Source organism: Perca flavescens, chromosome 19 (genome assembly GCF_004354835.1).
Source record: "Perca flavescens isolate YP-PL-M2 chromosome 19, PFLA_1.0, whole genome shotgun sequence".
Classification (NCBI taxonomy): domain Eukaryota; kingdom Metazoa; phylum Chordata; class Actinopteri; order Perciformes; family Percidae; genus Perca; species Perca flavescens.
Genome location: NC_041349.1, coordinates 16,545,395 through 16,559,866, shown reverse-complemented (window position 1 = coordinate 16,559,866; position 14,472 = coordinate 16,545,395). Strand labels below are relative to the sequence as shown.

Sequence of the window (14,472 nt, the reverse complement as noted above, 5' to 3'; positions counted from 1 at the left end):
TCACTTTTAGCTTTTGGGAATGAGTTTTTTTTTGTTTGTTTGTACTTAAATTCTAACATGAAGCCAGACATTTAAGCAGTCATTCAGCAGCATTTTGGCCTAAATGTGGTGTGGGGTGGTGATGGCGCAGTGGATATGACCCATGCCTTTGGTGTGGGAGATCTGGGTTCGATTCCCACTGCGTTACATCAACCAATGCGTCCCGGAGCAAGACACTTAACCCCTAGTGGCTCCGGAGGCGTGCAACCTCTGATATATAGCAATTGTAAGACACTTTGGATAAAAGTGTCAGCTAAATTGACATGTATGTTAATGGTACTCAACTGTCTTTGAAGTTGAATTCCACAATTTTAACTAGAATAGGAAACTACAGTGCACTCACTCTTGTTTACCTTGTATGTGTAAAGGAATTGCTCAGCCAAGAAATGGTCACACATATAACCACAGCCTGACCTATTCTATTAATGTATAATTTTCTCATTTAACTCAAAGCAAGAAAGCGAATAAGCATGTTTCCCAAAATGTCTAAATATTCCTTTGAACTAGGAAAATGTGTAATATCAGGTTTGCACTCAGTGACAAAACTGTTTTGAAGTTCATTTAACTGCCAGTTTAATTCTTTACATTTAAAGAACAAGCATCTGACCCGCTGCAAAAATAGTGTTTTGTTATAAAAATGAAGTTGTAAATGAGAGAAAAGATTCAGACCTTTTTTTTTTTATTATTAAATAAAACAAATGATTTGCAGCAAAAAAGGCAACACAATTAATGAACTGCTGATATGTAACATTCACATTACCACACAAAGGTTTTGTCAGTGCGTTAAAATGTGTTTTACTGTCCGCAGCATCACTGTAGTTCTAAAGCCCTTTACACGTATACAGGGGTTCCATTATTCTGACCTCAGGGATGTGTGAGCATGTCCTGACCACACCTGACTGTCATCTTTCTAGACTAGTTGCACCTGTTCATGTGGGACAAACTTCACCTTTATGATTCTTCAATGTATATGGAGTCAGGTAGTCTATATCCTCAACGTTCCACTTCCGGGATTGGTATGTTGCAGACGGAAATTCCGCCGGATTTCACTCATTTAAGCCGGATATCCGTTGCCTTGGGCTTCCTTTGTGTTGGAATTTTAAACTCCGGTGGATTTCTGAGGACTATGGTTAACTGCTCCTCAGATCTCTTCAGGGTAAATCCAGACAGCTAGCTAGACTAATCTGTCCAATCTGAGTTTTCTGTTGCATGACTAAAACTACTTTTGAACGTACACATGTTCCACCAAAACAAGTTCCTTCCCGAGGCCATTTTGCCTAGGTGCAGTTGCTCCATACGGTGCTTAGCGCCACCCAAGATTGTGATTGGTTTAAAGAAATGCCAATAAACCAGAGCACGTTTTTCTTCCATCCCGGAATGCTATGTGGACCAGCCTGACCTTCCTCTGCAGTGCCGCGGTGGAGGAAGGTCTGGCAAAGCGAGACTAGGAGTCCGGTAACAAAACTCTCAGCTTAGCTCCACTAAGCATGAACCTGAGCGGAAATCTAATTCGTCAGAACAACAGAAACATCTGTGTGGGTGTGCAGGGCGTTTAAAACCTTGGAGCTGTCGTACTGATGTTTTACAAGTTAACATGCAATAAAAGTATTAACACAGTAACAGTAGGTCTACTGCACATGTAACTGTACAGGTGTCAGTGCAAAAAACTAGGAAGAACTAATTGTTCAAGTTCTATAAAAGGTAGGTATCTGCACTACACACAGGACTGACTGTTTCTGCATACTGGCACCATATCAAAATGTTAACATTGGATACCCAGACATGAAAGCCTTGTTTTATGTGTTAATATGAATATTCAATTATCACTTATATAAAAAAAAATCTATCTTTATTTATTTAATTTTTTTTAAAGCTTGTGCTCATGATGTACTAGTCTGTAAATTATAAAATCATGAATGACACTTATTGGAACAACTCATTAGTGCAAAAATCACTTCCACTCGAACATTCAACGGTCTGATTGTGCCTCTTTGTGTACTACAGCGAGCAGCAAGGCAGATAAGAGAGTACCACAATCTTCAGTCCAACCGGCTCTAGTCTGGAGTTTTGGTAATCGCTTTCAGCTTGTAAGCGTGTGGTTTTAGTTGGCCCCGGGGTCCCGCCAGCCTCCGAACGTCTTCTCCAGGTAGAGAGCCATCTCGAGGGTTAGGTGATCCTGCAGCTTGCCAGCAACGACCTGCAGACCCAGAGGCAGACCTTCCTCACCCAGACCCAGAGGGCACTGTGTGACCGGCAGCCCCAGGATGTTGATTATACCTGGAGGTAAAGAACGATGAAAGGGTGAGTATGTGGAAATAAAAATAAGGCTGCACAATATAAGGAAAATATCTAATTGCGATTATTTTTGACTGATATTGCGATTGCGATATATGATTCACAATATTGAAGGGAATCATAATTGAGCAATCATTATTCTCATTGTCATTGAAATAAAAAGTGTAATTTTTGCGAGAATCTGTACCAAACAAAGGTTTTTTCTTTAGTCTGTAGGATATGATTTGTAGGCCGGGACATCTCTGCAGCACAGTCTATATTGCGATTTGGATAAAATTGTGATTAATTGTGCAGCACTCTCTCTTTCACAACTTTACTAGAGCTTGGGATGTGTCCTGTAACTGGAGTGATACGCATTGTGTTTGATACATTTAGAGGAGCATTCACGTAGAATAAGAAGCCTTAATTATCATCAGAGTATGAATTGTAGAGATATTATCGACTATTGTCCCAAACGAGACGAAGGCTGACAATTTTTATTATGTTGTGCTTTTGAGACCTTTCTTAGAGGGTTATTCTGCAAAGACATGTTTCTGGAAAAAAGGTCTTGTAATCGGGCCAATACATGAAATAAGTATGGAATTATTATTTAAGTAAACACTTCTTTGTGGCCCCTCCAGCTGCAACTTAAGAGCCATTCTACATCTCAAATCCTACCAGAAAAAAGTGGTGTGAACACCGTGAGCAGAGTGCTTTCGCTAGTCTAAACTTTAATAATGAGAACTGTAATATTCAAAAATCTTACAAATAAATCAAGGTGCAGCTTGTAGAAAGTGTTCGAAGAATTACTTTTGCACTGAACACTTGAGACAGGACTGTTGAAATATGAGGAGGACTGACCTGTGTAGGCGAAATCAAAAGGTCTGAAGAGCGGGTGGTGGTGTTTGGGAGCCACCCGGGGGTGCGAGGGGTAAAGAATAACACCGTCAGTCCCCAGCAGCTCGTCCACTTCCTTCTGCAGCTTCTCCTTCTGCTGGATGATGAAGGGCGAGGGTTTGGACACATGGGTCATCTCCAGCAGGGAAAGACCTGAACAACACACACACACACACACACACACACACACACACACACACACACACACACACACACACACACACACACACACACACACACACACACACACACACACACACACACACACACACACACACACACACACACACACACACACACACAATTCAGCAGCTACAAATAAGTACAAAATTGATTTTATAAAACATATCTAATGACATAAGTTAAGACTTTATGACAGTCAATATGAGTATCTATCTAGTCATTTATTTTGTTTTATTACAGTTAGTTTTACAGTTCACATAGTTTTTATGTAGTGTGTCATATTGCACAGCATTGTAAGTGTTCAATATTTTATAAAAACATATGTAATTATAAAATAGATAATTACATGAATAAACAAAATATATAAATTAAACAATTTGTAAAATTAGAAATTATTAAAACCTATTACATTAGAGATTTTTGTTCAAGTCTATTTTAATATTGTAATGGCATTTTTTAAATCAATGAGTTGATTTTTAATAATGTCTTCAATAATTTCACAAATTGTTCATTTCATTCATTTATAATTTTCACAAAAAGTATTCATATATAAAGAAATGTATGTTTTTTTCTTTATTTAATATTGAACTCTTCCATAGTATCACAGCATACAATGAACATGTTATTGCACTCATCAAAACAGACAAATATGAAGAAATAAAGACAGTTAAAGGAAAACTTTGATTAGTTTGAAATTGATTAGTATAAATGATGTTTTCCCCCCTCTTACCAATAGCAGCCATGGTATGCTCTGATTTTCCCATCATCCATTTCAGCAGCTCCCATAGAGGCCACACGGGTCGACCTGGTTCCCCCATCAGCTCAGCAAATGACTGAGGAGGCTAAGAGAAGGAAACATTTTAATCACAGTTATTTTTGTCTTTCTAAAGGTCACACCAGGTGTGTATGTTAAACTTCAGTGGCCACACTGCTGTGCTGTTCACCATTCACCAACAACAGACAGTCAGTCATGTGGTTGCTGTTCTCTGTTTCGACAACTAACCTGTGTTTTTGTCCTTATTGTACTGTGAGCGTGTCAACACCAGTCTTTCATTTAAAACAAGTAAGGGATTTATTAAGCCGACTACACATGATCCGTGTGAATGGTGCCTGTAATATGTAAAAGTGCTTTGAGTAGTCGTTAAGACTAGAAAAGCGCTATATAAATACAGTCCATTTAGTTGGGCAGCACCGATTTCCCAATAGGAAAACAATGGAACGGCCAGCACAGAGCAGTTTTACCGCGGATCATCTGTAGGTGGCTTTAGTCATGAAGTACCTTAAATCAGTAACGTAGTAATACACACTAAATATTACAGATTTGATGCCTGAAATGTTGTTTTTAAAATCCACATCCGTTAAAAGAAGGAAAGCTGGCAGCCAGAATAATCATTGTCACTAAAATCTGTCCTCTGTTAAACCTCACAGGGTTTTTTGGACTAAACATTACAAAAACTAAGGATATGTCCATTGATTTCAGACATCATCCCAATCCCCCACGTAGTAGTGTCATCAAGGGCCAGGACATAGACATGGTGCCATACTATAAATACCTGGGCACCTTGATTGACAATCAGCTAAAATTTCAACTGAACAGTTTCAGTGTGCAAGAGAGGCCAACAAAGACTCTTTGCACTCAGGAAACTTGCTAAATTCCAGGTGGATAAAACATTGATGAATTTGTTTTACAAAGCTTTTATTGAGTCTGTTGTGTCATTTTCTATTATTTGCTGGTATGGAAACCTTACCGTCAAGGATAAAAATGCGCTTTTAAAAATTGTGAATGTGGCTAGCAAGATAGTGGGTGTGAAGTTCAGTAGCCTTACAGACATTTTTAACAAACAAATTTTAAAAAAAGCCATGTCTATTTGCAAGGACTCCACTCACCCTCTGTACGGAGAATACTTGCTATTACCTTCTGGCTTACGTTTTAGCACTCCATTAGCTCGTCAACAGAGATATAAAAACTATTATTCCTCGTTCCATTCAGGCACTCAATTTAGCTAAGAGGAGGTGATAGCTTTTGTTTGTTTGTTCATCTTAGTTATCCCTGTATTTCTTTTAAATGTATTATTATTGATTATTACTTTTTATTGTCCCCAACATAATTTCTGCTATTGCTGCTTATTGCTGTATGTATTGCTGTTTTTAGTAAGTTAATTGTTGTGCGGTTGTGGTGTATATTTCCATGTGATGTCTTCCTGCTGCACACAAATTGCCCTTCTGGGACAAAGAATAAACTGAACTGAACTGAAGTGTACATTTTTATTATAATATTATTTCCTCCTGTTTGAGCACAAGACTCATATTTACCACTGCATTGTATTTTATATATTTGATAGCTTATCATATGTTTTTAAGCAACTAGTAGTAAATATAGCTGTCAGATGAATGCAGAAAAGTAAAACGCACCGTATTCACCTCTGAAATGTAGTGGAGTAGAATATAAAGAAGCATTGCACGTAGCGTGCATGCATGCGCATCTTTATGTGTGTGTGTGCGTGCTATGCCCTGGCAGCTAAACAGATTAGCAAACCATTTCTGGGCAGCAGACTACAAAGACCTGTGATCAAGACTGGGCCTGCTTTCTTTCACTTTATTAGATAGAGAGTCTTGGCAACAGCATTGTAACTAATGCCAGTTACCCTCCTGTCTTTCCTGTTTATCTTAATTTTACTATGAGGAAAATTAATAATTCACAATGTTCTGTACAGACATGCAGGGACACGCTGCTCTGGACCAGATTATCAGGTGGAACTACCTTTCCCTCTTTGTCAGTAAGACCCATGTAGGTGTTCCAGATCTGGAAGCTGTAGCGGAGCTCTGGGAAACACACTTCTTGGACTTGCACTCCGAGGTCAGCCTCCAAACGCTCCACCACCTGGAGAACATCACAGAAGGATTTTAAATCGTAAAAACCTTCCTGATAAACCCGGTTTTCCAGCACTCATGTTGCAACTTTTTGCAGACTAGAGGCGGTCTGCTGAAGTTCAACGCACCTTTCTCTGAATGTCCATGAGCTCTTTGCTGATGGGGTATGACAGAGGAAAGCCGCCATCATGAGGGATGGTGAAGAACCGCAACTTCTTCAGGTCAACCTTTGTGTCTAAGGAAAACCTGTGTACATGTGTAAGAAAAAACAGCCAATTAGACAAACATTAAAGCTGAACCATTGCATCTCAAGGGTGTGATCTTGACACATAACGTAAGGGCGTGGGTGTCTGCTGGACTCTTGGCCCGGTGCACTTTGGATTATGGTTTACGTTCTATGCATTCATCTGATAAAGGTTTGTGTGAATAAAGACATTATTTACATTTCTAAGTGATATATTTGCATCTAATTTCCCTGTGGAAGAGTGTTTGTAAAGGAAATACTGAGCCTCATGCAAGAAAAACTTGTACAAACAGATTCTTCTTAAGAGAGAATTGTGGACTGGTTTGCTTTAGAAATATTTTTTTCCCCACTAACTTCATTTCAATCCATTCTCTCGTGTCTGTCACAGTACATCACTGCTCTTGGTGACACACCGTCACGTTGTTGAAAGCTGTGTCAGGTCTCCTAATACGACTACATACACTGCTAATCTTATTATCTGATGATTTCAAACAGCAGGACTTCTTCTTTTGAGCATTTAGTAACATTTTTGTGAAGAAAACTTTTCCAAATGGATGGGAACAGGCAGCTTTATACGGCAATTGTAGGGATACGGATGTGCGTGTGCCTCCTGATGATTGCCACATCTTAATGATTTGTTTGAAATATTACAATCTACATCTACTCTTAAAAGGACATTTTGTTCTACCGGCTGCCTGCAAGTAAGCTTTTCATAGCAAGTCTGGCAACATAACTGCATAATGCACAGGCAAAGAGAACTATTTATAGAAACCTACGGTGTGTGCTGGGTCAGCTAAAAATGTATCTAAGCTCTTACATGTGAGCTTTGGGTCCCGCCATGATCTCGAGCATGGGCAGCAGGTCCTCAGCGTAGCGGCACATGGGACCATTGCTGATGTACTCCTGATGTCTGCCAGTGCAGGGAGGGTACTGGTTCTCCCAGGACACGACACCTACAGAAACACATCAGTCACGGTGAAGCCTGGTATATAAATGTGCTCTTTGAACCTGCAATAATCATTTAAGCCATTTAGGGGGGGTGGAAACAAGCTGTAAACACAACATTGACATATCAACACCTTTTAAAGTGCTCATATTATGCTCATTTAAGGTTCATAGTTGTATTGTGAGGTTATATCAGAATAGGTTTACATTGTACTGCACATTGCTGCAGCTCCTCTTTTCACCCTGTGTGTTGACCTCTCGGTTTTAGCTACAGAGTGAGGCACCTCACTTCTATTCTATAGTCGCACATGCGCAGTACTTAGGTAAGGACTACTAGCCAGTCAGAAGGAGAGTATGAGGGCGTGCCATGCTAGCAGCTAGGCGAGCATTATAACGTGGCGTGTGTTACAAAGTGACGCACGTTCGTCACGGAAGTAAAGGCTGGACTACAATAGAGCTGTTTGGAGCAGTTTGTGAACAGTGTTTTCTGTTGGAGATGGTAAGTCCCTTTGGGGTGGACTTTGGGCTTTTTCACTTTGTAAACCTATTACATGCACAAAAAAGATATATAACGCAATAAAGGAAAGGGGAAAAAGCCAAAAAAGCATAATATGAGCACTTTAAGTTCATATGGCTCGTCAGTTACGACGCAGCATTATCATTCATTTGGAATTGTGTTTGTGTCCTCATGATGAATGTTAGTCCAAATGTAGTCTATATCCTTGACGTTCCACTTCCAGGATTTCTCCGTTGCCGCCGGAAAATCCACCGGATTTCACAAATTTATGCCGGATATCCGTTGCCTTGGGCTTCCTTTGTGTTGCCATTTTAAACTCTGGTCGATTTATGAGGACTATGGTTAACCTTTTCTCAGATCTCTGCAGGGTAAATTCAGACAGCTAACTAGACTATCTGTCCAATCTGAGTTTTCGGTTTCATGACTAAAACAACTATAAACATACGCATTCCACCAAAACAAATTCCTTCCAAGCCCATTTTGCAGAGGCACCGCAGCTTTTCTCCGGTGCTTAGCACCGCCAAAGATGATTGTGATTGGTTCAAAGAAATGCCAATAAACCGGAGCATGTCCTTCCATCCCCGAATGCTATGTGTAGTCAGACTCTCCTCCAGCGCGCTTTGGAGGGGGGTCTAGTCCAAATGTACTCTCTTTTTAGCTCTGTTTTTGGTCTCCACCAACTAGGGGTGTTAATAATTAACTGTTTAACCATTAACTGACATTAAGAATTTTGACTGATTATTCAGGTAAACCGTTTAAACATAAAAAAAAAAGTAATTTAAAACATTTGTTGCATGGTAAAAGAAAAATAGGCTATACAATTTATTTCTTAACTGCTAGTTAAAGTGGCAATCCTACATTGCCTATTTCTCGCCTCAAATGTTTTCAGAAACATATTTGAGCAAACATTCTGATTTTATAGCTAAACAGTTACCAACTCAACCTTTAATATCATTTTTTACATTTCATTTCTCTTACCAGGAGTGGGTTTATGGCCAAATATTCCATTAAAGAAACAGGGCATACGGATGCTGCCGCCGATGTCGGAGCCCACTCCGATGACTGAGCCTGCTGCTCCCAGTATGCTGCCTTCCCCACCTGAGACAGGCAGAGGGAAGAGGACATAAACAAAGAGAGGAGATACATTGGTAGGCTTGTATCATGTGGATGCGCCAACAGTTTTGTTGTCATCACTTAGAATTCCTCATGGGGGAGACAGAAACTACGCACAATAGCTTTAAACAGATTTTGATGGTGCAGTTCCCCTTTAAGGAACCAGGGCCAGAGCCTTTGTGTTTGTGTCTGCAGTGTACTGTAATATGATTATCATGCAACACCAGGGCTATTCCTGGAGACAATTAGCTGATGCTTCTTGACTCTGAACCTAAAGCCAACAACAGTGTACGATTCCCTTCCCTAAAAAGAGAAGTTGATCCTTCAGCTCTCCAACTCACCATTCGGTTATCAAAAGTTAAACCAACAGTGTCTAACCTGAACTCCCTCCTGGTATCCTCTCCAGGTCATACGGGTTGTTGGTGATGCCATGGAGATGGTTGTGGGACTCAAACCACATACACAGCTCACTGGTGTTGGTGACGCCGATCGGGATGGCCCCCGCTCTCTTCAGTAGGGCCACCACAGGAGCGTCCACGGTGGCCACGACTCCTCGCCTGGAGACCACACCGGAAGTGTAGGGCATGCCTGCAGGTGGGAAATGTTTCAAAATGCTTACCTGCAGCATGGAATAAACTAAAGAATCAAAATCTAAATCTTACATTTAATAATTACAACTATTTACCTGTATGTTTGAACTATCCAAGTAGTGGTATGTGGGTGGATATATGTTATCAGTATCAAATGTTGACTCAAATACTGGTTATTAGATGTATGTAATCAAAGTAAAGTGGCTGGTTTCAAGTGGCTGACAGGAGGTTAGACTTCTGGTAGTTACCCTGGAGGGCGAAGGACTCTTTGACAGAGAGTGGGACTCCCAGTAAAGGCAGTCTGTCCTCCAGCACCTCTTCTCCTCCAGTTTCCTCCTCAATCAGCTTGTCGACCTGGGTCGCCTCCTGGAGGGCAGCATCGAACCTGGACGGAGAGATAAATCAATTATTTGACCCAATTCTGTTTAATTACTGATTGAAAAGTCTTGATTTTAAACGTATGTACATCATAGTGGAAACTGTATACCATTATAGTATATACTTTTCAGTAACATATTTCAGATTTTCAGTTTCAGCTTGTCAAAAGATGAAATCAATTTTGACAGATGATAGCATTGGTTCATTTTGTACTGGAGTAAAGTTAAAACAAGAAAATGGCAGCATTATAAATAATTAACAATTTAGCTCCAAACACCCACAAGGGTTGCGTCTAAAGCACAATGAACATAAAAAGGTAAAAGTATCAGATAAGGATTCTTTCTTACCTGTCTTTTGTAACTGCGTTCACAAAAGGGTTGACTTCTTGGATCCTGTCAATGTAAGCCCTCACCACCTCTACACTTGACACCTGCAGAAACACTTTAGTTAGGTGCATGTAAGTCACAGAACAGAAAAACACGTCACACTGCCAGACTTAGATTAAATGATTGCAGTGTATTCTTCCAGTTGAAATATGAAACCGGTTTGTCCTATAAATGGGGACAGGGAGATGAACATTCTTAGTTTTTATGTTCCTCTTCTAACATAATAATGGGCGTGGACATACAGTAGGGCTGCAGTTATTTTTCATTATACATTACTAAGCTGGTTGTTTTCTCAATTCACCTATTAAGCATTCAGTTTATAATATTGAAGAAACAAAGGTGAATTGGGGTAATAATCTATTATCAAAATAGTTGACCAATTGTTTCAGCTATACATAAAAACAACCTGCACACTATACTGCAATCTAGCCTTACAATGAATACAAGATTTGCGAAGTTGTAGGATTGATATTACGGTGTTTCAATGTGCCTCTACAGTATAGTGTGGATGCCTTACAATGTAATGACAAACACACAAACAGACAAATAAAAAATCCAGTCCATACCTGTCTGATACTGTCACAATAAATTAAGATGCCTCATATATTTTAATTTAATTTAAAATTAATTTAATTTAAGTATACTTGGGTTTCATGAAAGGAGCTATATAAATAAATGTTGTTGTTGTTGTTGTTGTTGTTGTTGTTGTTGTTATTATTATAAAAGGCTGCAGGGACAATACAGAACAGTTGCTTCTATTGCGTCCACTCTATATTGTGTATAATGATAAGAAGCAAAGGTGCTACTCTCTCATTATAAAGACTTTTAGGCTTGGAAAGAAAATAAAACCGTTGGGGAAAGATTCTTAAAGAGTGGAGCAGAGGTGCAGCTGGCTTTGGCTTTAATTGGGTTTTTTATTTAGCCTATTAAAAAACAAGCTATTGGGATGTAAGAGAATAATCTACTGATAACCAGATGTTGAGATAGCTGACTGCTAATTTAACTTTTGTGAGTCTAAACAAAAAACATTTTCAGATTACATTTGTAAGTAAGAAGTTACTATTTATAACTGTGAAGTCACGCTGAATCTGTTTTTTTCAGGCAGCGATTGTCTTGGGGTTTGACCGTGTACACACCTCTTTTCTCCGGATCTTCTTGGCGAGCTGCGTCGCTGACACGAACAGCAGAGGGTTGCTGATGGGCGGGAGCTTCTTCCCGGACATAACGGGTCTCTGAGGGGACAAGAGCCGAAACAGCGCAAAGAGGACTCCAAATACCGCCTTGAAGAGCCATACCTGAGCCTTTTCCAGAAGGCTCAGTGGTGCCATGTTTCCACCGCGGGGAGAGGACGGAGGGTCAGCGGTAGTTCGGCCGTGGTCACGGCGATTCCGTTGCCCAGTACGACGACTCCTTCTAGCAAGATGATTGTCAGTCAACACGGAACACGTCCTCCTAGCAAACAGCGGCTGAAAGTATACCTGCTATATCAAGTTAGCACAGGTTAGTGAGGCTAGAACCGGAAATTGTTGTTTTGCCATCTTTTTTTCGTATAAAGCTTAACGCCTATACGTATTTATTGTTAGTAAACCTTTATCTCAAATACAATCTATAACATTTTTGGAAAACGAAAAATTTGTTTGTCCCTGCATATTGTATCATTTGTATGTATTACTATTTTACATTTAAGTTGACTTTGTTTTGTAGCTATATCATATTGATTGTAATGCTGATTTGTTTTCTATATTATTAAGAAAAAAAGGACTTGGATTTTCACTATTTTACAGTGAACTTTTACAAAAACTGGAGCTAAAAAAAAAAAAACTTAACTCAACGTCCACATAGTAGTTTTTGTTTTTTCCAGGGCTTTCAAGCACATTTCACAATCTCTATCAGTGGATGGAACTTGTTAATTTGTCATGGAGATGATCTGCTAATGAAGACCATGAGATTGCTTGAACGATCCCGGAAAAACCCTAGTAAGTATAGGCCTTCAATTAAGATTTTCAATTATTTATTTGTTTATTTATTTATTGGTTATACTAGCCTACTATTTCCATGGTCCACAATAAACCTTCAAACTAAATCTAAAATTGTATGCTTTAAAAAGACTATGAAATATGGTCGCCTGGGTGGCTCGCCTGGTGGAGCGCGCGCCCATGTGCAGAGGCACGGTTCTCGACGCGGCGGCCACGAGTTCGGTTCTGGCCTGCGACCCTTTGCTGCGTGTCTTTCCCCTTATCTCTCCCCTTTCAAGTCTGAGCTGTCCTGTCACAAGTAAAGACCTAAATCTTTAAAAAAAAAAAGACTGAAATATGTTTTTTATTTTGAAAATGATGACCGGATATGGACCAATATATAAATGATTCTGGAGAGCTTGACAATGACCTAAATCGGCCTCCGAGGTGAAGTTGAAACTATGGATTAAAAGTGTGTGGTTGTTTAAATAGCTCTATTATGCAAAGTCATTCACAGTCAGTCATTTATTACTTAACAATGTAACAGTAAATTCGCAGCTAGAAAATTAACTTCATACAGACCTGAACTGACCTCACTGCATAAACAGGCTCTGTATCAGAGACCTACTACTTATGTTTTCAACATGCAGACCTGACACTAACGCGCATGTTCTTAAGCCTTGGTTAATAAGGCTTATAACTATAGCGTGACATTCTTTTTTTGCATGTAAATAAAAAAAAGAAAAAAACACTACAAACAGAACAGGGTTATTTTAAGAAATACTATATTATATAACATTTAAGAATATGTGTGACTAGACACGAAAAAACTCACTAATCATTTAACTGTGTAGTTCTGTTTTCTTCTGATGGTCTAAATTAGTAGTGAAAAGTATAACTGAGAACATTTAATCAAGTGCTGTAGATTACCAAAGTACCATTTTATTCTGTACTACTCTGAGAAACTCCAACAACAATTCTCAGTTAATGACTGTTTCTGTCTGGCAGGGCCTCAGACAGATCACCACAGATATAGAACATCTTTTTCTACATCTATAGGACAGATTTTTCTATATGCAGATCGCAAACTACAAACCAAAAGCCCCCCAACCCCAACAACGAGCTGCGCCTGGCAAACAACCTCAACAACTTCTACTGTCGTTTTGAAAGACCATGCAGTCCTGACACCATCCCCCGTGATTCCATTCACCAGCTCCAGCCCTCCTGCCCCACCTCAGCAGGGGCCAGCCAGGGCCTGTTCATCGCTGGCCACCCCAGAGCTCCCCCTCCCCCCTCCACATCAACAACCCTCTCCACCCAGGAGAGACAAGTTAACAGGCTGTTCCAAAAACAAAGGCACTGATCAGCTGTCTCCAGTGTTCACAGATATCTTTAACACCTCACTGGAAACATGCCATGTACCAGCCTGCTTCAAGTCATTCATCATCCCTGTCCCCAAGAAAGCAAGGATCACAGGACTGAATGACTACAGACCTGTCGCCCTGACCTCTGTGGTTATGAAGTCTTTTGAGCACCTTGTTCTGTCTCACCTCAAATCTCTCACAGAACCACTCTTGGAACCCCTGTACTTCGCCTACAGAGCCAACAGGTCTGTAGACTCTTCATTTCATCCTCCGGCACCTGGACTCCTCAGGAACCTACGCCAGGATCCTGTTAGTGGACTTCAGCTCTGCCTTCAACACCTGGTGAACTGGGGAAACACATCTCAGACTCAACGACCATCAGCACCCGTTCCCCCCAAGGCTGCGTCCTTTTCCCCTCTGCTCTTCTCCCTGTACACCAACAACTGCACCTCCAGTCACCAGTCCGTCAAGTTCCTTAAGTTCGCAGACGACACCACCCTCATTGGACTCATCTCTGGTGGGGATGAGTCCGCCTACAGGTGGGAGATTGACCACCTGGTGACCTGGTGCAGTCAGAACAACCTGGAGCTAAACGCTCTGAAGACAGTGGAAACGGTTGTGGATTTCCAGAAACAAGCAGCCCCACCCACCCCCATCACCCTGGGTGACTCCCCAGTCAAAACTGTGAAGTCCTTCCACTTCCTGGGCTCCATCAT

At 40.4% G+C, this 14,472-nt stretch overlaps 1 protein-coding gene across 1 annotated transcript; it reads right to left on the bottom strand.

Moving 5' to 3' along the window:
* Positions 1-2,113: 2,113 nt before the first annotated feature.
* Positions 2,114-13,020, bottom strand: faah2b (fatty acid amide hydrolase 2b). Its single transcript, XM_028564105.1, has 12 exons — positions 12,975-13,020; positions 11,574-11,915; positions 10,399-10,481; positions 9,922-10,058; positions 9,462-9,671; positions 8,949-9,068; positions 7,326-7,461; positions 6,393-6,510; positions 6,155-6,274; positions 4,124-4,235; positions 3,175-3,363; positions 2,114-2,316 (listed from the first exon to the last, which is right to left on the bottom strand). The coding sequence occupies exons 2-12, from the start codon at positions 11,763-11,765 to the stop codon at positions 2,141-2,143; spliced, it is 1,593 nt and encodes a 530-aa protein (XP_028419906.1). The 5' UTR covers positions 11,766-11,915; positions 12,975-13,020; the 3' UTR covers positions 2,114-2,140.
* Between the last annotated feature and the right edge of the window lie 1,452 nt (positions 13,021-14,472).